General features: G+C 42.5%; 2 protein-coding genes across 7 annotated transcripts in view; both read right to left on the bottom strand.

Moving 5' to 3' along the window:
* The window catches only part of trim71 (tripartite motif containing 71, E3 ubiquitin protein ligase), a 31,941-nt gene extending 28,850 nt beyond the window's left edge, over window positions 1–3,091 (bottom strand). Inside the window, exon 1 of the mRNA XM_039820021.1 lies at window positions 1,235–3,091. Coding sequence (XP_039675955.1) covers window positions 1,235–1,984 — 750 coding nt within the window. The 5' untranslated portion in view covers window positions 1,985–3,091. The remainder of the gene's footprint in view (window positions 1–1,234) is intronic.
* A 1,997-nt stretch (window positions 3,092–5,088) lies between these two features.
* On the bottom strand, window positions 5,089–23,044 carry topaz1 (testis and ovary specific PAZ domain containing 1). 6 transcript variants are annotated; one of them, XM_039820014.1, is made up of 20 exons: window positions 22,038–23,044; window positions 18,011–20,732; window positions 17,868–17,905; window positions 17,370–17,470; window positions 16,342–16,388; window positions 15,895–15,962; window positions 15,698–15,756; window positions 14,687–14,773; window positions 13,805–13,862; window positions 13,415–13,566; window positions 13,141–13,233; window positions 12,930–13,039; window positions 12,696–12,759; window positions 12,421–12,592; window positions 12,245–12,345; window positions 10,522–10,687; window positions 9,668–9,820; window positions 6,771–6,974; window positions 6,430–6,616; window positions 5,089–5,939 (listed from the first exon to the last, which is right to left on the bottom strand). In XM_039820014.1, exons 1-20 carry the CDS (start codon window positions 22,897–22,899, stop codon window positions 5,741–5,743), a joined length of 5,643 nt encoding a protein of 1,880 aa, XP_039675948.1. In that variant the 5' UTR covers window positions 22,900–23,044; the 3' UTR covers window positions 5,089–5,740. The 6 variants fall into 6 exon arrangements, with proteins under 6 accessions (XP_039675948.1, XP_039675950.1, XP_039675949.1 ...); XM_039820016.1 differs by having other exon boundaries at window positions 18,011–20,186; XM_039820015.1 differs by having other exon boundaries at window positions 22,512–23,044.
* Window positions 23,045–23,187: the final 143 nt, after the last annotated feature.

Here is a 23,187-nt window from a genome sequence, read left to right as displayed (position 1 = left end):
AGAACAACCATTTGCTTCTGTGTCTCTTGGAAATCAAAAACGTGTACAACAGGTTGTCACAAGGCCGTGCAACAGAGAATATTTTCATTAAGTCGAACCTCTCAACTCCTATACTGTATCGCACCACTGGACATATTTTGAGTCTTTAAGTGGGCAGTGCCAGCATGTTTTCCAAGGTTCAGTTGAACAATAAATGGCATCCAGTCACGTCTCAAGTGTTTCGCTGTTTGACAGGCAGCAAGGCGTACACATGCTACTGGAAATTGAAAGATTAATGTGTACCCAAAGTCTGCTAATTTGTTTATGTGAGAAAGTTAACATGGTTTTAACTCTTGCAATAGATTAAGTGATAGATTAATCTGATTAAGTGAATGATTAGAGTGCACGTAAATATACTGTGTGATCTTGGCATCTTAGACAAAATAATTTCTTATTGATGCTCTTTTGGGCAAAAAGTGTATTATCCAGAAGCAGGGAGAACTTCCTTGAGCTTCTCAACAGAAACCAGAAGTGGTACAAAAATGACATTCCAAGACCCCCTACCAATGCTATTTGTTATTCTTCCTAACCATATGACTAAACCAAGACAAAGCTGCTTTCCTGTTTTACAGGCCTTTTGAATTTTACTTTGTCTAGATCACATGGCCTGGAAAAAGCCCTTTGGGCCCTGAGTTCCAACTTGTCTTTCCCATTATCAGGGAAAACCTAGATATCCATAATATGTCCATGGACAGAACTTCTAACAGTCATAGAAACATGTGTGCAGTTACTACAGGGGCCTCTCTCTGTACTGAATGGATGGTGTGGTACAGATTAACCAGACTCTGCATGTGTCTATGCTTATAAGTGTTTGTGTGTGTGCGCATACAAGTGTGTGTAAATCCAGCTCAGTACACGTGCCTGTTCGTCTCCAGGGAACTAGGTGAAGAGCCACTCAGCTCCCTTTGAACCTAATGCCATATGGCCCCCAGTATGGTTCTATACTACACACAACACTATTACACTATAGGGGTGTGTGTGTGTAATAAATATTATGTTATTAATTATACTTTCAACACCACAGAGCCAAAACACCCAAAATGTGTCAAAAATAGATAAGAAAAAATAATCATTTCTGTGAGATGTGCAAATATTTCCATCCATTTATAAAATGTGTTTTTCTTATGAATGAACATATACAGCCTGTCTTCCGGTCTTCCTAGGTGCAGTAGATATATTCTTATGCTCTACTCACCTCATTGTCATGGTGTTGGCAGAAGCTCATGTGGTCCTGGAACAGGGACAGCAGGGCAAAGTTGTTCTGCAAGGACTGGGCGAGAGACACCGATACCCCTGGCTGGCCCGGCTTGTTGTTGACATTGATGCGGCCCAGGTGGAGGTTCTCCCCCAGGCGCTCGATGAAGTGGTCCTTGGTCAGCCGCACCCTCTGGTGTGCCCGCACACAGTTGTCACACAGATACTCCTGGCAGTCAAGGCAGTGGGAGGTGGCTGGGTTCTCCTCGTCGCAGGAACTGCACTGAGGCTCTCCCAGGTGGTTAGGATGCAGCAGGCCTCCATGATTAGGATGATGGAAGCCAGAGGAGCCTCCACTTAAGCCTCCCCGGTGGTTGTGGTGGCCATTCTTGTTCGGAATGTGCTCCTCAGAGCTCACCACCACGTCCAGCAGATTGCTGAAGAGGAAGTTGGAGGACGGCAGGGAGTCCACTCCGGCCTCAGAGATGCACACCTTCTGGTCACAGGTGGGGCACCGCAGCTTCAGCGGGTCCCCTGGACTGCGGTGGCCCTCTAGGCACTGCCTGCAGAAGGCATGGAGGCAGGGCAGGACGTGGAGCCTCCTGTTGGTCTGGCTGGAGGAGCATGAGGTATGTGAGGAAGATGAAGAGGTAGAAGAGCTGGAAGAAATGGGAGCAGAGGAGCCGCACAGCTCCTTGCAGAGCGGGCAGGTCTGCAGGTCCGTGTCTGGGAACGAAGCCATCTGCAGCATTACCGAAATACACACTCAGTTTACAACATGCGCAGCGATGAGGTTGAGGTATTTATTTGGGGACACACCGGCCCGTTGTGTTGTGTAGAAAATTAAGTTGTATTTGAGGTAGATTCATGAGGTATTAAAGTAAGTTCAACAGTGAAAACGGTGCTCATCGACTTAATGATTTGTCTCGGTATTGTATAACTCTGACCTGATGCAGAACCAGGAGCTAGGCAGTTCTTCAAAGATTGTTCTGAGGTAACAAAAAGAAAAACACTAAGGCTGTTAAGATCATATCAATTCAGTTGTGTAAGGCGTGAGTGAAGCATCCGCGTCACACTTTCAGATGAGACCAGCAAGATTACAATGAGCGAGAAAGAAAAAAAGTGTCCGATGGTGCTTCGTTGAGGCTCATAAAATAAACCCGAAACTGGATTGGCGTGGAAGTAGTGGGGGCTCCGTCTCTCCTCCCCCACCGACTCTGCAACATGACTACGGGGCTACGAAACAGCACCCAGACGAGTATCGAAGTATTTATAATTTTGTTTTAGTTCCTGCGCTCCCAATTAAGGCCCGTGGTGCCTTTTCTCTCTAGTCCACCATCTGGGCCCATTCAGGCGGCGTCGGGCGCAGCCAACGTTGGGTTGGTAGTCGCAACGCGAGCCTCGGACAGCGAGACCGTAAATTATTCATCAAAGCAACGGTCTCATAGTGTGCCTTTGGTCATCAAAACAAACACAGGGAGACTCCGACACACCCAAAACAACAGACAGGACGTCTATCACGAGCCTTGGTGGGTGAATTCACCGGTCCGCCTTGTAAAGAGGCCGCTTCCAGCTCTCGTTGCCCGTTCAGTCCGTCGGTGCTCTCCCTTCCTCTCCGGCTCTTTGCACGGAGGAATGCGCAGCGTGGAAAATGGTGCCCTACAACTGGGAAAACTCGGTCCAACGACCGTATGGACCTGAATTGCGTTCCTTACTTCGTTGTTGTTGTTGGCGTCGTTTACTCTCGGGGAATTAACATTAACGTTAACATAAGGTGGGCGCTCTCGCGGTTGCGCGTTGCTCGGGCTGCATGTCCTCGAGCCGCTCTTATCCGATTGAGGGGAAAGAATGGACCCACTTCCGCCCTAGGGAGGTGAAAGGGGTGTGCGTCAAACGCTCGTTCACGGCAGTGAGGGGAGTGTGGTCATTTTGCACGTACGCGCGTGCAAGCGCTGGTCACTGGGGTTAGAAAGGTTGAGGCATGCACACACTACACACCATAGATATGACTACACACTAGGAAAAGTTAAAGGAATTACTTCAGTGACCATTAGGACTCAGGATATTTATTTCATTTGGACGTTGTGTTTTTAAGTGAAGGATGTAGGCCTACAACAATTACCATCCAAACATGTTCTCAAGTGCATCTACAGTAAAAAAAAAAATATATATATATATATATATTATTTTGGTAAGTAACATCCTATACAACATCTACAATTTAATAAGTTTCAGAAAGATATTAGGAAGTAGGAAAATACATAACCATATGCGTAATTTACGGGGGGACAACCCAAACTGGCCGGGTTAAATGCTGTGGCAAGCACAGACACATTGTTGCAGGAAAATTCACCCAGATTTCCGGGGGGACGACGACGACCCATACACCCTGGTTATAATGTGCCCCCCCTAATGTTAAAACAAACGTTTTTGCTACATGGGTGGAGATCTAGATGTAGCTGTTGGCAATTGTTAAGATATGTGTAGAAATGGGAGGGAGGTGCACTACATGATTCTATGAGTAACCACTTTCTGCAGCACTGAATAGGACCACAATAAAACATCAGTGTCTGTGTTACTTATATTACGTTATATTCGCTTCTCACAAAAGTGGTCGCCTGTGAGAGCTTTATTTCGCTCCGGTCATCTTAGACTTGTAATTGTTGCCATAGAATGACAATTTCAGCATCTGGGCAATTGTTTTTATGATATGGGTGGGCTTTATGTTGAAAAGTGACTTTTACTATCAGTTTTACCATCATCCAGGTTAACTTCAATTATCTAGGCAGATGTCTATTTTCTTCTAATTTCACCAGCATCTCCTATTGAACACTTCTTTAATCACCTGCACATCTTTATTAGCTAGTGATGTCTTGCATCACTACTCGCCTCACATCACGTGTATATATCTGTCACACCACAGCTCAGTACTTCCCCCTGGTGGTTTAGTTGCTCCGTAACACCTTCACACTAGGCTTCGACGACGTGTAACCAAATGCACAGAAACGGAGGTAAGATGTGCAAGGAGAGGCGGCTGATGCCAGCCATATGCAGTTCTTTGACTTAAACATGTGATCATAGGAAATGAGAAACTGCATTTAAGCCAATGAGACTTTTTTATTTTTATTTAATGTGAAAATGGCTGTGTTGTGTTGGCTTAGAATGCAGCTACTACAAACACATTTTCTCACTAAAAAGGCACTGAAGAGCATGTAGGTCTGAATAATATAGACCATAAAACTGATTAAACAGTGCTGGTGGATCACCAGCAACGCAAACGGACTTCTGATTGACCAGGCTATCTATTCGCAATGGCTATGTCACAGCAGCCATGCACCCTGTGGACATTATCATTTAGGTTAAATTACCATTTGATTATTATTCCATGGTACAGACAGAGAGGCTCCATGTAAATGTAGCTACCATCATATGGGATAAAGGCTCAATAGGCTAATCATCTGTCAGGTGGACATCAATGCAAAAGATTTTTATCTTCAATTAGAGCACTGTCATTAGTCCAACCAACTGGGAATGCAAAAGGACACTTGTAACAGCTGGACATTGTGCTAAAAAGGTTCACCCTTTTCACTTTGATATTCCAGTAGTGGGGTTTTCACTAACCCTCCCAGTCATCGATAATTGATTCCCTTGTGGACTTAAGGCAGCTGCTGTGAGTGAAGAGAGCCACAATATTAAGAAAGAAATTGGAATTGACCAATGATGCTGGTAATACCTTCCATATAAACAAAAACAATGGCAGTGTAATTCTAACTAGCTACCTTCATTTTAACTTTTATTCCAGAAAATATTTGTTTCAGTATTTTCTTTCATTTTGTGAAGAAACAAAAACTTCAGAACAATGGGGTTTTTCTTTTATAAAAACGTCATACAAAAAAAATGTAAATCACAGCTTTTGAACAAGCAACAATAGAGGTTTTGACAATCAATAAGATAATACAGAAACCTAATACTGTCAAAGACTAAACATTATAAATATTTACCTATATACACACACTCAGATGTTATTTACATTGTTGTTAGAAACTAAATCTAGTACTTGCAACAACAATCCTACAAAATTATGCTGGACTCTGTTCCCAAACAGACTTATTTTTTCAAATAGTAAAGCACACAAACACTGAGTGACATAAAGCAAAGAAACTGGCTTGAAGAACTCTTCAGGAAACGATTAACAAAAAAAATCCGTAAACATATTTTGAAACAAATTTGAACAAAAATAAGTTATCTTTTGTTAAAAATAAATAAAGAAAATAAAAATAAAACCTTGTAAAGTTCTGGTGTCCGTCTGTGATTTTCTGCTTCTTCGTCAAAGGCCAAATTAAAATTATGACCATTAGTGTTACAAATGTACAGCCAACAGAAATGTTCATGCGTTTGTTTTCCTGATTTCATTGGTTGAGTCACCTGATGTCTCTGAACATATGAGGTTTCCAGGGAAAGGAAAGTTTAAGTACTTTCAGATACTGCAGGGGAATAACCGTTTGGTTCAGTGCGTCCACACCTCATTGGCCCACAAATGATTGTGGCGGAGCCAGCATCGAGCGGAGGAAACGTCAAGTGTGAACACTTGATCCTGTGACGAGTTAACTGCCGTGTAGTGAACAATTAGTTTGGGCTGAGGGATGCAAGCTGCAGAGAGGATGCGGCTACCAGCGGAGAGGTACTCGCTCTCACAGCTTTGAGTCCTGGAAGAGGAGGAAGCAGGACCATCATGTACATACAGTGCGGATCGGGCCGCATTTTTCTGTCCGAGCCCGGCCCGTGTCTGACAGAGCAGTAACCGAACCCGTCCCGAGCCCGACAGGCATTAAGATATTTATGGCTGAGCCCGACACAGTTAAAATCTCGTTTTTTTTCTCATACTAATGACACATGTACGTTTGTTTGTGTGGAAAGCCCGTTTTTATTAAGCAACTGTAAAAAGGCATTCGGAAATGTCAACAGATGAGCGCATCAGCGCACATGGGGCAACAAGCGCACGTTAACACAGGCGCGCACCTACGTAATTAGCTTTTTTTTTAATTTAAAATGTTTAATGCGCTGATGTGACCGAGCCCGACCTGAACATCATTTCCAAACATCTGTCCGAACCCGGCGGGCTCGGTTCGGGTATCCATCCTCTAATATAGATCACACCATGCAACCAGTGTTCCCCCAAACAAACACACACGTTACCTTTTGAGAGTGATGCTGAGAGAGGAAGTGGTGGTCTCTGAAAGGTGGAAAATGCCCGTTGCGTTGACCGTGATGAACATCTCAAAGGCGAGAGCCAGCTCCACCTCCCCCAGTCGACAGGGGACGATCAGGGCCATAAAACCAGGAGGAGCCGACACACCTGGGTAGTACCCCACACTCAGAGAGTCTGATGAATACACACATTGGTGTAACCATTGAATTAAAAGTTTGACAACTGTCAAAGTCATTCATTTTTCTTACCTTTATGCTTTTCCTAAATTGTGTGTATGAGCGGTATGAATATAAGCGGAGAAGCCAACAAACCAGACGGTTACACTTACGTCTGAAGACTTCCCGAGCCCGGAGCCAGAGGTTTTGCTTGCCTAGTTTCTGCAAAAGCATCTGCAGCAAAGCATTGTCAACTGCCAGGTTTTTAGAGAGCATGAAGTCCACAGTGTCTGAAGCTACAGGAAGTATCTGTCGGTCCACACACACTTGCAGGTGAGAGTTAAACAGAGGACCATACCTGGAGATATCGACCGAGTCTGAGGAAAACAAAACATACAATTACATTCAATTATATCGAGGGCTGTAGCCAGAAACACATTGGGAGTTATCTTTTAGCTTTACGTACAGTATCTACTAGAGCTGTCGCTTTATTGTTGCATTAATGCAAATTTGTTTTAACGCCACAATTGTTTTAGCTTTTTGCATTTCCGCAAGTTTGGTTACAATTGATCATGAAGCCAGGTGTAACTGTCCAGTTCTCTCGTTTGTCAGTGAAGTGAATGAACTACACTGCAGACGGGAGTCTCTTATAAGGTCCTGTGTGTGTGTGTCTGTGTGTGTGTGTGTGTGTGTGTGTGTGTCTGTGTGTGTGTCTGTGTGTCTGTGTGTGTGTGTGTGTAAGTTCATGCGAATGCGAATGTAAAATTTCAAGCCAAAAGGAATACTTGGAATTGATGGTGGTGGTAAATATTCATGAAAAAGGACAAGTTTGTGAACGGGCAAAACAGATTTTGATAATGAACAACTTAACCATGTTTAATGGACTTAATGGTAAGGGCGTTCATGTTCACTATATTCTTATAAAGATAAAGGGAAGGGTCCCTCTTTCTCTCCTTGCAGCTCTCTTACTTATAGAACTTAAAAGGAACACGCCGACTTATTGGGAATTTAGATTATTCCATTAAGTCCATACATACCCTTCTCATCTCCGTGCGTGCTGTAACTCTGACGGCTCCAGCATTAGCTTAGCCCAGCACAGATCCTGCAGGTAACTGGTTCCAACTAGCCTACTGCTCCTAATCGTGACAAAGGTGACAAAATAACGCCAACATGTTCCTATTTACATGTTGTGATTTGTAGAGTATTTGTATATTCTCAGGCGGAAGAATATAGTACTTGGGCGGAGTGATATGCTTGCAGCAAGCCTGTCTGAGAATATAGTTCCCAGTTTGTTTACTGTTAGAAGACGGCTGTGTCTCATGTTATGTTGGTTTTTGGACATGCTGTGACTCTACAAATCACAACATGTAAATAGGAACATGTTGGTGTTATTTTGTCACTTATTCGGAGCAGTAGGATTACTGGAACCATTCACCTGCATGTTCTGTGATGGGCTGATGCTGCTGGAGCCGTCAGACTGCTTTACAGCACGCACGGAGATGGGAAGGGTATGTATCGACTTGTCTAACTCTGGGGGTTACGGTGAATAAGCTAAATTCCCAATAAGTCGGCGTGTTCCTTTAACATCCAGTAACCACTGTTTTCCTTTTGCGATTTTCTTTTTCCGTGCTCCAGCTTCAGCATACAGCATTCTGACGCTTATTGAAACTTTTGTAATATATTTGCCTTTTAGGTTCAACACATACATAACTGTGCTCGCTCACCGGAGCAGCTTTGAGTCTGTGGCACAGCAGCCTTCAGTGGTGTTGATTGGCTATTACTTGTGACAGGTAACCAATCAGATCGTGCTGTGGGAAAGTCAGTGAGTGAGGCTGAGTGGTAACTACAGACAGAGGCGGATGCATACACTGCAATTATTTTCACTAAACATGACCAGAGAGATATAAATATGTCAGACTATTACAAATGTTATATTACAAAAAAATATACACATTTGCATGAAGCGTGCATATTTGTCTACTCCCATGTTGACAAGAGTAACAAATACTTTTACTTATTAATTTTGAACAGATAAAAAAAATGTGCAATTAATTGGCGATTGATCGTGATTAAATATTTTAGTAGATTGACAGCTCTAGTACCTACCACCAGTACAACTAGTGTACTTACCTATGGGTTAGGGTGAACCCCTCTCCACTCCGCAGACATTGCTTCTCAGATGCTGCTTGTATTTCAATTGCTAACAATGTTTGGTGCTCCTTACTTTTGCTATTCAAATTTGCTGACAGGCAAGCAACACTACAGCAATTGCTGCCAAGGATTATAGTAAAAAGCAAGTCGATTTCCCTGAACTGTGAGTCATTATGAAATGGTTGGAAAGTGTACCGAGCTCGTAGGTTTGACTTCTGTCATTCACAACAGAGTCAAACAAGTGACAGGTCTGGGCCCCAATCAAATGGGTCTTGGTACTGTCTAATATAGACTGTATATTAATGGACAGCGCATGTTTTACGTCACCCATTGGTTTGTGGAGATCTGCTATGAGTAGTCGAGTTTGCCGTTACAGGCACAGCCATCATGGTTGTGGATGTGACGATTTTAGACGAGAGGGAGGAGCCCTTACACTCTTACGTTACACACTTTCACTGGCAATCATATCATAGCCACGCCCTAAAACACCCCCTGCTTTATCGCCAATATTAAAATCAATGAGACCATAATTCAAAAAATGAACATCATTCTGTATTGCAGAAGACTTAAAACTAGCGATTGAGATCATAAACTCATTATGAAAATGAGTAATGAGGTCAAATTAAGAGGTGAGAAGTGGCTCACTTTCTCATAGACTTCTACAGAAACAGACCTCCTTTTGCAACCGCACGTGCCCCCCCCCCCCCCCCGCTGGAATTCAGATAGAATGCAGGTTTAAGGCATTTCCGCATTTGCAGCACTTCGCCGAACCGGATGCATTGTCCATTAATATTAACAGTCTATGTGTCTAATACATGTTTCTCTTAACGTACAGGTATATTATAGCATATTTGACTCAAAGTGATGAAACTGGGATTCTGAACATTACAAGCAATGACAATATTTTTTCCCCTCTCACCGTTTGGCTCCTTGAGCCCAGGGAGATTACAGAGGACCTCCAGCGTGTCTCTGTGAGACGTTTTCTCAGCCAGACGCATCAACACACGACTCCTGCTCTCCAGATCAGCAGGCTCACACGGCCACGAGCACGAACTCAGGAACCATTTGTTTTCTGAATTAAGAGATGCATAAACAAAAAGTAAACACTTTTCAAAAGGCATATTTTAACAGATAGAAGTTTCATCTACAAAAAGACCTATCCAAAAAATCCAACAAAAAACAGTATACAGTATGGGTATAGCATAGGGCTGTTACCATTAAATGGTAATCTATTAAGATCTTGATTTGTTGTAATGTTTGTAACAGACTAAGCTACATCAGCGTCCTACTCCATTTCAGACTCAAAATCCTGTTCAGATGGGGGTAATTTCTAAATCCCACGAGCTCCCCAGATGGTACTAATCCCTTGTGAATAGGGCTTTAGGAAGAATTGAACTAAGGATATCTGCAAAAAATATCCAGTCTAGCTATTAAATGTTAAAAACAGCTAATTTTCTCTTTAAGGATTTAAAGATATCTTGAATTTAGTTTTGACAATCAAATTAAACATTCTACTAGTAAGAATGTTATTGTGGATATCTTTAATTACCATTCTTATATAATTTTAATTAGGTAATTATAAAGATAGGAGTGTGGTTCTATTAAATGTTAAAACAGCTTGCCATACATGTCACCACCATGCGAAATGTGTACCCCCCTGGGTGCAAAACTGGGTGCTTACACGGAGTAGAAACACAGGTTACATTTTGATGCATTATATGGTCAGGCCAGCCAATCGCGGCTACCCATTTACTCCAGGGTCAGAGCCATTACCTCGGAGTGTGTTTAGAGCTCCCTCCAAGCTGCCACTCAGGAGAAAGAGCTCAGTAGCCACGGTGACCAGGTAGCAGCGTGTTGCTCCATCCTCATTCCCAAACAAACCCTTCAGTGTGGAGTAGTTGACTTTGGAAATGGACAGCACCTCCACCACCCTACGACCCTTACATGCACACACACAAAATAAAGCAACATTACTGCATCTTAAAGCAACACTATGTAACTTTTAGACCGTCCCCCTACAGGTTGTCTCATTGGAACTACAACTCGCACTACCCAATGCGAGTTGTAGTTCCAAAGACTGTCCCCCTACAGGGTGTCTCATTGGAACTACAACTCGCACTACCCAATGCGAGTTGTAGTTCCAATGAGACAAGACTGTCCCCCTACAGGTTGTCTCATTGGAACTACAGCTGCAGCTAAAAACTTAAATAGTGTTGCTTTAAATGTGATGTTCTGTGACTAATTATAACATAAAAAAACAGTTTTTGTGAAATCAAGTTGTTAAAATGTAATCTAGCAAGCTATTTACATTTAAAAACACAGAGATCATAGCTGGCTACATAAACTCTGTTGAGTCAAGACAGCCCCTGCATCATGAATGTTGTGCAACAGGCACACACATCATTTCCAGGACCGTCCTGACTCGAGGTGGCTGGCAGGTTATGACAGAGATCTGGGGCCGTATTCACAAAACATCTTTAGACTAAAAGTAGCTCCCAACTTGTTGATTTAGGAATTACTTTAAAAATAATAATTTGTGCGTGCAAGTCCTAATTTTAAGACTCCTACATTTTTGGTCTAAGAGTATTCCAGTATAGTCTACTCTAGTAGTTCTCTAGTATATAGAGTATACCAGTTCCTAAATCTGTGAAGAGTTAGAAGTAGTCGGGAGGACTCCTAAGTGACTAGGATGAAATCACAAACAATTGCTACTGGCAATCCGCCTCGTAATCACGCCAACATTTTGAATTATTTTTCTTTAATAATGTCCTTCCTCTCATGCACAAGTTGGGCAAGAAGTAAAAGCTGTTCTTGCATCCAGTTTGGTTTTCGTTTGCACCTCTCACTTTCAGCCATAGTTATTGTAGTCTGATAATTACTACTCTCTTACTACCCTACTAATTTTTTATGAGCTGCCAGATGTAAGAAGCTGACACTTAAGTGCACACAAGTGCGTCACTTTTTGATATTAATGAACGTCCGTTACATTCAAGCCATTGCCAAATGAGTCGATACAAAGCTAATTAAGACTATCAGCTCCACAAAACTCTCTGCAATTCTCATTATGGCTATGTTCCGAAACTGGTGTCGTCCGGCGACTTTCACGCGCAGAAAATCAAGTGAAGATAATTACCTCTTCTGTAGAGTCCATCATGTGTTTTTAAGCCTCTGTGTCCTCCTTGTCTACAAGTAACTTTGTGGAGGAGGGGTGGGGGTGGTGCGCAATCACAGAAGGCTTGTACCATGTTGATGTGCCTACAGTTATTACTTAGAATTCCGCATGGGACAGAAACTACGCACTATAGCTTCAACTAGTAAATATTTGACTAGTCAGTGGCCTGTATTACTTTTTGTTTCATGTTAAATCAGGGATGCTAGAAACTTTCAGTGCTATTTAGGAGTCCTCCGAGTGCTAAGATAAAAAGGCTTTGTGAATACAGGCCCAGATGTAAATAAGAGACAAGGGTGTGAAAACACACCAAGACTGTTTATTTACCTTAGCCCATTGATGCGTTTTGTGGTATCTTAACATGAGAGAGACTCCAATTCTGCCTAAAAAGCTCGTGATCCGGCTGTCCTCACCTTCATTCTGACACACTAAAAATCAGAATAATCAAATTATCAGCAATTATGTTTTGGAGACAGACCGACAGACAAAGTCACAGGTCTCACCTGTCTCAGCGAAAGCAACAAAGGGCAGTGACAACTTGTCTTTGCTCTCAGACAGGAGCGCTATGGCAATGCGACCGCTGATTCGCCCCACTTGGTTGGGATGTTTGCTGGACTGGCAGATGGACCTGAAAACCACCCCCATCCGCCTCCAGTCCTCTTGCTTGGTACACAGCTGAAAGATAAAGGCAGGCCTGAATACAATGACAGATGGAACACAAAACAATTTCATCCTTGAATAAGTTGACAAAGGTAATCTTCTGGAGAGAAGAACAAACCTCTATTTCCACAATGGAATGGGCCAAGTTCAGGTACTCTGGAAAGCGTGCACTGGTGGGTAACCTTTTACAATACATACAAAGATAGTTATTAAGTTAAAGTCAGCCACTTACACAACTTGTCCAAAAAGAAAAATAAATAATGCAACATTTCAGAAATAAGAGTCAGAAATAAGTATGGATGATAATTAACTACTTTTGTTGAAGAGCGATGTGAATTGAAGATCCACTTACTTGTGGTTACCAGACGTAAGTGAGTTTGGATTGACTGTCTGCTGGAACTCAGGAGTGTTTTTCACACAGTCAAGGCAGTCCAAACTCAGCACTAGGCCGGCACCGGCCATCTGTGAACATATATGCACAATACATTTTCCAATATACAAAAAATAATAACATACAGATCCTACTGCCCTACGGTAAGTTAAGAGTGCAGAAGTCGAGATACCTTGAATGTGAGCTGCATGAGTTCAGGTACAACACCGATGAGACCCTTTTCTCTCACAATGTTAAAGAGGGCCAACAAGAACTCATGGCCAGGCTAGTAAGAGAGGAATATTATTATTTATATGCCTATAGTGGTAATGGCTAATTTGAATACACGTGCAACCATATGTAACCATCTAGTGCTTCTCTGCACATACCAAATAGCCCTCTACTGGACTACACAGTGTACTGCAGCATGACATTGTTGTTAAAAGATGGATGAAAACCACACTGACCACAATCTTGTGATCCAAGCTGACACTGAGGACTGAGAAGACATCAGACACCATGCCAGCTTTGAGCAGAGCCCAGAGGAGTGACAGAAGCACCGGGATGGAGAAGTACACTCCTGGTGGGTTGTTCTGGTAGTAGCCTGTAAAAACAGCTCCTGGAGACAGACACCCATGGAGTCAGACAGGTAGAGAAGACAGATAATGCAGCAAAGTTTAAAAAAAAAAAAAAAAAGGTAAAAGGAGAACAGTGAGTTTAGGGGGAGAGATGATATGGACATTCAAACAAAGGCACTTGCTTAGGAGTAACATTCACACTCTATGTATAATCCCCCATGAACACAGTATAAACTGTGCCCATTTAGGGTTAAACTATTGGATACATTAAAAACTCACCTGCTTTTTGAAGACACGTTGGATTTTTGGTGAACCGTATCACCGTTTCAATGCACAACTGAAAGAGGGGGAAAAGTGAGGTGACCACAATTCTGAAATTTAGAGTGGAATTACAGCTATGGCACAACAGAGGATGTGTTTTCCTCTGTGATCAACACCCAACTGCAAGCTTTTAGCGTTAACCCTACAGTCACATTAGCTACAAAAGAGAGAGACACGCATTCGCTTGTGGGGGCTCCTGGCCGTGCCCAGCCTACTCCTGGTTGCTTGGCAACAGTAAACTCCAGTGCTACCTTCAAGCACATCTTAAAAGTCACTTCAGAGGTATTGTTAACTCACAAGAACAATGTTTTTGGATTTAAAAGGATTTATTTCTCGATAGAAGTAACAAAATAAATGAGATAAAAGCCAAACATATCAGATATATACAGAAATACGATGTCCTGAAGAGTTTCCGCCACCTTGAATGATTTTCTTCGATTCGAGCAACCAACGTACATACGTCACGCTGCCCTCACGCTGCCTCACTTCGATTGGCAGTCCACTTTGTCGCATTTGTATAAAATAGACTTCTTGTCTATTTCGGCCCCGCCTTGCTTGTGGCAGCGACAAGCTCCGCGCTTGCCACTCCCATTGAAAATGAATGGCAGCCTGTCGCTTTGTCTTATAGCTAATGTGACTCTAGGGTAAGAATGACTCCACTTTCCAGCCAGTGGCTTTACACATCAGTTCTATAACTGACTCATAAATCAAAAGTTGATGGTCTACTTAATTTCCTTTACTTGATGAAGGAAAATGGAGAGTAAAGATCCTTCCAGCGCTCCGGTGTGTTCATTGTTTGGCATGATGCTGGCAAGCTATGAAAATATTATTTGAGCGTACCTTCTCGTCCCCGTCCACAGGCACGTGCTGGAAGCGACACATCTTGAACCCGCAGGACAGCGACTCGCTGAAGTACTGCCTGCAGTACTGAGGGTTTAGAGAGGGAGAGAAGTTGCTACATTACTCAAATAAATTTTGAGTCTGTGGCAGGAGAATTATTCAACAAGTTTTTATTAAATATCATATTATTAACAAGCTGAGCGTCTTTGTAATACATCTCCGGGCACTCATTGTCTGCCTCCATCAATGCACATTGTTTAGATAAAACTAAATCAATGTTAAACAAGGTAATCAATTTATTTTATACCCAACGCTACGCAATTTATTCTAAAGCAGACCTTAATACCAACTTGTCTATAATTAAAATAAATCACAAAAGTCTCATAAAATAATTTCTAACTTCATATCAAAAGAACAGAGATGATACCTGGCATACAGTAGGAACTATATCACGTCCTTCTGCATTCTTTTAGGTACTTAGTAAGATTTTTATGTTAAGTATATGTAGCACTGACTCATTTTGGTCCGATTCTTTGGAATAACTAGAAAATATAATCCTAATATATAATATATAATCTAAAGTCAATAAATGTTTATAAATGAGGCCTTTTTGTGGGAAGTCAGTGACTGTTCTTTATTTGATGGAACACTTACAATTAGGGCTGCTCGATTATGGAAAAAAACATAATAGCGATTATTTCGGTCAGTATTGAAATCACGATAATTTGACACGATTGCTCGTTAACTTCTGGAAAGATGTTGCAATTATTGAACTTAAAAAAAAAAACTGTGGAAAAAGTTAAATAAATCAACAGTAAAAAAAACAGATACAACTGTGAAATTTGCCGTAATACTTTTCCTATTTAAACTTGAAAATAAGAAAATAAGAGTTTACTTGCAAAATGTAATGAGCTAAATAATGTTTTTTCTCTATTATTCTGTTTTTGTGATCATTGGGAGCCAAAATCATAATCACGATTAAATTTCGATTAATTGCACAGTCCTACTTACAACATTAGATTTCGGTCGCTTGAATGCTGTGATGTTTGCTGAGTTTGGGATCCATGGCGCTGTGGAGAGAGCAGAGGAGCAAAGGAACAGTCATACCCAGAACTCTGGAGGTAGCATTTGCATTGGCAAATGAATGACAAAATTAGGTATTATCCATGCAAACAAGATAACAAGTGACACCAGTTTGAACCCCTCACCATCTCTTGTGGTAATAAGTGGAGGGATGGGATTACGGAGGGAGTTTACTGGCTGAATGAGCCGGCCCCTATCACAGGACATAAACACAGTGGTTATCATAACAAAGACAGATTAAGTGGGCCGAAGAAATGTTTCATTGTGCGACGTGTGCAAACTAGGGCTGCTCCCTCTTAGTCGATTAGTCGACTAATCGGTCGTTTTGGTCTTAGTCAACTTAGATTTCTTTAGTCGATTAGTCATGTTTTATGCTTTTTTCAAGAAACGTACGAGCACATCTCTGGTAAAAACAAGAATTAAAGTGGTGTTTTTGAATGACTGTTTGCGGAGAAACTCAGATTTACAGATCTGTCGATTAAATCAACTAATCGATTAGTCGATACAATTGAATGAGTGTTAGTCGACTAACAATTTCGTCAATCGAGCACAGCCCTAGTGCAAACAGCTACCTCTCTAGGACTCCGATGACATGATTGTTGTTGGCATCAGGCTGACCCTGTTCAAGGATTAAAAAAACATGATAAGACTCTTCAGAAGAGGTAATTATCTTCACGGGAAAGTCATAATCTTCTGAACACAGCCATACTGAGTAAATACAGAGAGAGTTGTGTGGAGCAGATAGTCTTTAGATTTGTAGCAACTCATTTTGGCAATGGCTTGAATGTAACGAACATTCATTAATATCAAAAAGTTACGCACTGAAGCTTTAAGCTAGGACTATTATTTTGAAAGGTTATTTAGTTTTTGTAATGTTAGTGTGGGGAGGCACAGAGTAGCCTCGTGAGACCGTCCTGATCTCGCGAGCTCCAGTTTTCCACTCGCAGATCAGTCTGGCATCTTGAGATAGAGAAAATTTGGAGCCGTTAGCCAAACGACCGGGCCAATCAGCGTTGGTTTTGAGGTGGGTTAGGTGGTGATAGACAGATGGTTTATCAAATCAGCTAACCAGTATTTTCAGACAGCGGTAGCCCCAATTCTGTTAGCCACTCGCTAATGCTTTTTTTCTCTTGGATCCTTCTTTTGAAATACGGTCCAGGAACCTGAAATGGTGCCTTTTATTCCTAAATTCTCGTTACAAACGGCAAATATCCTTTACCGACACGTTGCTTGCTTGCTGAGCTAACGAGCTATGCTTTGCCTGCAGCAGCAGGGGCGGGCTTGTGGTTGTATTTTCCCGCTTCGTGGATCTGATTGGTTGTTTTGGCCCGTCTATCACCAACATAGGTGATAGACAGATGGTTCATCCAATCAGCTAACCAGTATTTTCGCCCCTTCCCAAAGGTTCTCCAACGGAAAGTTCCCAGATGGATATGCCGAGCAAATGCGAAGCAATCCATCTGGCGGAGTCAGGTTAGGCACAGGGGGCATTTCTGCAGAAAATACCCTGTTTATGTTTTGTGCCTTGCAGTAACAGGCTGAAAGACAGTCCCGGGAAACTTGTCCACTACATGACACAACTTTAAACCCACTACATTACCAAGTTTTTGGTTTGCTGTTCTGTAGCAGGCCATGAGTTGCTTTGCGTTTCAGAAGAAGTGCTGCTACACTGAGGTCTCCATGGCCTGCTGTCGCTCTCATCTGTAAAATGCACACCGAAATAAAAAAAAAATAAAACAATCATGACATGCTCTTCGGATAAAATACACACACACACACACACACACACACACACACACACACACACACACACACACACACACACACACACACACACACACACACACACACACACACAAAAAAAAAAAAAAAAAAAAAAAAAAAAAAAAAAAAAAAAAAAAAAAAAAAAAAAAAAAAAAACTTTTTCTTTTTTACATAAGGTTACGAACTTGATATAGGGACATTAGCTATGCCTGCAAGCAGAATTAAGCATCAGAAATGTACACTAAATACATCTTCTGTTGAAGAGGTTTTTAACTTTTCTCTTAAAATGACTCATCACTGCTCTGTTTTTCCCATACTGGTGAACTGGTCATACCTGTGATATCAGGACTGTCGCAGTGAACTGGGGTCAAGCTGAAACACAAATAAGATTTAATTTTTATTTCATTTGTAATAATTGTTAAATACACAACTAAAATCGGTGACTGTAAGGAAATGCTATCAAATGTGAGAGCTTACCTTTGTTTTAACTCCAGAAATGCTTCACCGATCTTTGGCGACCGCGTTTTCACCACTCCAATAGGTCTGGTTTTAGGGGACTCAGTAGCCCTGGTGGGACCTAGTTTCAGCAATCTTTCCTGGGGAACATTTTCAAACAGCTCTGGGTCGTCCTGGATCACATCAACAAGCAGGATATCCTGTTCGTAAGCTGTGAACTCATCCAAAATGCCACACTGAGTATCCCCAGCTGCCTCTGCATTGGTTTCATCACTTTCACTGCTTGCTGTTTCAGATGGACTAGATCCCTCTTCTCTAGTAGAGCAGGCCTGTCTCTCATCACCGAAGGCTCCACCATCATCGTCATCACTGCTGGGAGAAGAGCTGGGTTTTGTCAGAGCACCCGAGGTAAGAGTTTCCTTTATTTTGGGGTCAGAGGGAATTTGTTCTGATTTTTTGTTACCCTGTTCCACATCATATTCACAACCAGGTCCATCCTGGGTTTCCTTTTCATCATTACCATCATCCACATTGTTATTTGTTGAGACTTCTTCCATCTCTTCACTACCATGCTCAAGATCATTTATGTTATCCGAGTTTTCATTATTGCTATTCACAGTGTGTAGAGTGTGACATCCAGGTAATATTTTGTGTTTTCTGTTGTTGATGATTTCCTTCTCTTCATCTGAACAGCCTGGGCTTTGGGGCAGGAGGCTTTTTCTAGGGCGCCGTTGTGGTGAAGTGACAGGAGAGAGCAGTGGTGGAAGCATAAACTCATTTGAGCCCGTTTCTACACACTTTTCTGTGCGGATGTTATGCAATGATCTCTCCTTTAAAAGAGCATGGTTAAAGGGGCTTGTATTATAATATGGCTCCAGTATTGGTGGACTCCTGCCTGTGAGAATCCCTTCGTCACTTTCTTGCTCATCTTGAGGGAGCAGGAGGGAGGAATCACATGATTCAAAGGCGTCAGAGTTGTTTGGAGGAGTCCATGAAGTCATTTGGGTTTCTTCAGAGTAGAACAATGCTTTTTCTACAGCTTTGACCGTACATGTGGGTGACGCGCTTGCAGAATGAGCCTCAGCCAACTCAACGCCTCGGACTTTCTTCAGTAGGGACGATGAAGGTGGGAGAGGGGATGGTGTGGCCGACAGGCTGCTCAAACCATGTGTAAATGGAGATGACACGGGAGACAAAGTAGTGGCAGTTTCCCAGTCAACCAGGCCAAGTGCTGAGGGGGAAGGGGTCGACATGGAGCGGTCACTTTCAGGTCCATTAACTGGTGGAGATGAGGCCGAGACTGTGTCAGTGTCAGACTCTCCTCCATGCTGACTTGGGTTGGAAAGGGTAGCAGTATCTGAGGGAAGACCTACTAATGATTCTTTTGCCCCCATGACGTGAGTTGCAAACTCCGAAGAGGATGAAGACATATTACCATCCGTTTTCTCATTTCTCCCTGCTAAAATGCTCTCTCCATCCTCTTCCCGCTTCTCTCCGTTTTGTTGAGAAACCTGGTGGGCTGTGCCTGAAGAGGCGTCTGTAGGTGCATCTGGGAGCAAGTCATTGGTTCGGTTGTTGGATGAACATGGCTGATTTTGATCTAATGGAGAGTTGCTGTCATGTCTAGCTGATGGATAGTCTGGACAGCCTGTGGTACCTGTATGTACTGTAAGGGTCTGGCCACTGTTAGAGAAGGGCCAGGACATGTATGTGCGTGCACAAGAAAATTTTGTTTTTCTGAGATAGGCCCTCACTCTCTGGCAGGTGAATGACTCTAGGTTATGCGTGTCCTCCTCGTTACTCTGACAGAACAGTTCTGATGACATTTGCGCTGCATCGGTTTTTGTGGGATTGTCAAGCTCACAACAAGGTTTCTTGTGGACACCGTTTTCTTCCACAGCTGAGCCAAAAGAGCTGCTGCCCCCAACCTCATGCTCTAAACATGACTGACTGTCAGCAGACATCCAATGGCATGTTTTCTCTTTGTCCCTAGAGTCAGTTTTTGCTGGGTCTTTGCAACGGATGCTTTCTAAATTTGGAGTGGATGGCAAACTCCCATCTTTAACACTATCCCCAAGCTTTATTCTTTTGTCCCTGTGAATCTCAGATCCCATTAGGCAAGATCCTGGACCAGGATCCTCCTCAACATCTCTGTCCAACATGCCAGTCCTGCACTCCCCCTTTTGTGTATCTCCACCTAGTAAAAAAGAAGCAGAAGAAGTTGCAGAGCCTTCACTTGTCCAACTGTCGAGGGAATGACACGTGGTATGACTTGATGAAATCTGCACATCTGTGCGTTTTTTCAGGTGTCTTTGGTGTTCAGTCAGGCTCTGAGACAGACAGACGCTCTTCTCAGACTGAATTCTTGGACAAGCTCTCATGTCCTGTTTGAAACAACGCACAACCTTGGTTTTGAGAACATCCGGTAACACATAGCCGCAATCACGACTAAAAGCATCACATTTTTGAGCTACGTCGCAAAGCGTCACCTTCGGATACTGGTCTATCCATATGATAATCTTCTTAGAGGTCTCAGTGAATGGATTTCCTTTCTTGATCTTAAAATCAACCATAGACTGCTCTGGCCCTGGGCTACTGCTTTTTTGTCTTTGCTCACACAATGTCTTCTGCTGAGAGTAAATGTATTTACGGTCACCACAGCTGGAGGCTCTGACAGCTCTTCTCAAAGATCCTTCTGAACCAGCAAGTCCTGTGGGGCTTGGGTGCATATTTCTATCAATGTCTGCAAGTGGAAACAAAAAATTGTTAAGTAGATAATCAGTCCCTATCTGTAACTAATAAGCACTAAGGAGAACCCAATCTATCAGCATAGCAAGATGTTTTTTGGTGGTTGTGGGAGACAGTTGATGAGACGAAAAGCTTAGGGGAGCGGCTTTTATCAGTTGTTACCAAGACACGCATTTGCCAAATCAACCTGTTAATCCTCCTCTGTGAAGTCCTTTCCCTCATAAAACACTTTTGATAAAAGCATGAATTTCACCTTTGTGTGGCTTGCCAAAGCAGTTTTTTCTAGTGCAGCATCTTGTTCACCTCATTCAGATCCGCCAAGCCGTAATGGGTTCATTACTCTCTATTACTAAGTGTTATAATGTGGGAAACATCCACTGCAGTTGGCGAAAAAGTGCAGCTGCAGTGGTTGTCCTCTCCGCACCCCCTCATCAGCTACAAGGAGCAGTAATGAGCCCATTCCACAGTCAAAAACAAACTCGGACAAGCCACACAAAAGGTGAGCTGTATGCTTTCTTGGAGGAGTTGTCAAACGGTTTAGTTTCCTAACTTGTTGGTTTAGCAAATCAGTTATCTGGGACTGTCTTCTGGACTGTGGATAAGACAACCCCAAATGGGGAAACACCAATAAACCATAATTTTAAATCAACTTTGTCTCAATATGGTAAACTGGAGTGGAGAAAATTACACCATCCCAATGGAAATATGTAACATTTAACTAGCCTTATAATCAATCAAGCAACCAAAAAATCTAATTGGTAAATCCAGCTCAGTCTGACCAAGACACAACAAATCAACAATCTAGCTGTGGCTTACCAAAAGTAATCTTTTAACACCCCCAAAGGTCTAAGCTAGTATTTTGCAGAGGATCTTAGCAGAACATGGCAGTTAATGTGAGCTGACATGAAGGGCGTTCCCCCACTGCTATTAGCTGCCAAGTTGGCAGCTTATTTAATTCAGTATTTAAAAAAATATATATACATATATGGGGGCTGTAGCTAGCTGATTTTTATGTTTTAAGTTACTTATTATATACATTATCCCTACGTTATCCACTGACAGAAAACACTTCAATTAGTTAAGTGAGGATAGGATTTAGCCTTGCCGTTAGCTTAGCATCTGGCACGTTCCAACACACAATTAGCCAAAAGTTAGCTAAAAGCTTTTAACTACCAAAATATCCTCAATTAAAAACTTAGCTGGACAGTTATGCCAGTTATTGTACAGGCTTATTGATTGTCAACTAACCAAATGTAAGCAAATAACACGGCTAAAGACTTTAGCCTAAAGTGCACCTTACTTGACAATCCAGTGGGTATCGACCGTGTTCCCGTTTGCACTTGTCTTGTATTTGCAACAGCAGCAGAAGCAGCAGGCTGAGGAGGATCACACCCATTGGGCCTGGCCTTCACTTTGCTCCCACCCTTTCTAGCTCTGTCCCTGCCACTTTTAGCAACACGGGCCACACGAGTTTTCCCATGTCTGGATTTACAACTACCAGAAGATTTGTCCACATTAGACTTTAGATCTACCAGAGTCTTATTCTTTGTAGCCTTGCTTGTGGTCAAGGGGGCCCCGCTACTCAACTCCATTTGACAAGAAGACATTGTGCGCCTCGGCTTTACACGGCGGCGGATCTCTGTCCGTTTAAATAATGCACTGTCTGAAGCAGAGCCAGTGCACAGCCAACAAGTAAACCTCAGTCCGAGGTTGCAGAACTTTTTGAGGCTGTGCAACTTGCTCCTTGTGTTTGGTTTGCTCTGCTGATACTTGCCTCTAGTGTACGGCCCCTGTTGTTCATTAACCACCACACTACCATTCCCTTTGCATGGCTGATAATGATTTCTTCTCCTTGCCTTCTGCGTACCTACGCAATTCTCCTCCGGCTCTCCGTCAGCGATGTTACCGGTTGTATCGGTCACATTTTCTGGGCCCAATTGTTCTGTTTTAGAGGTTTGGACAGGTTCATTGCTGCTAGGGACGGAGGTCGTGTCTTTTATCGACATTGGTTCAGAAACTAGTTGGTTTTCCTCTTGTTTTTTGGAGTCAGTGGTAACATTATTGAACGACTTCGGGAGTCGTCTCCGTCGCGGCACTGGTTGCCGAACAAGGTCTTTGAACGCCACTCGGTTAAGTTTCACCCTGTTAGAAGATGGTAACATGCTGTCATTTAAAACAATGACTATCGAAAGCTAAAAAATAATACTCGCTTAATAAAAAAAGTGCTTTTAGAGTAAAATGCAAACTCGCTATAATTAAACCTGCGCGACGACGTCAAAACTAATCTCGAGCGATCCTACCGTTCATCTTTCCCTGATGCTCAGATTTATTAACTACAAATTGACATGGGAACGAAGGTGTGCTAGCCACTCTGCGCATGCGCGAGGTGTGCATTTGACTTTTGCTGTTATATTAAAATATGAGGATATTTCTTTCTATTTCTATTGGCA

This window comes from Perca fluviatilis, chromosome 13 (assembly GCF_010015445.1).
Source record: "Perca fluviatilis chromosome 13, GENO_Pfluv_1.0, whole genome shotgun sequence".
Classification (NCBI taxonomy): Eukaryota; Metazoa; Chordata; class Actinopteri; order Perciformes; family Percidae; genus Perca; species Perca fluviatilis.
Note: the sequence above shows the minus strand (reverse complement) of the source record. Positions and strands in the feature narration are given on the sequence as shown.

What these genes read in the sequence shown, in the direction of transcription:
- topaz1 (XM_039820014.1), bottom strand. Translation starts at nt 22,899, where the DNA reads ATGTTACCATCTTCTAACAGGGTGAAACTTAACCGAGTGGCGTTCAAA. An exon ending in GTCATCGGAGTCCTAGAGAG is followed by an intron (nt 15,963 to 16,341) that starts GTAGCTGTTTGC and finishes GTCCTGTGATAG; the next exon opens with GGGCCGGCTCATTCAGCCAG. An exon ending in TGTTGCTTTCGCTGAGACAG is followed by an intron (nt 12,346 to 12,420) that starts GTGAGACCTGTG and finishes TCTGATTTTTAG; the next exon opens with TGTGTCAGAATGAAGGTGAG.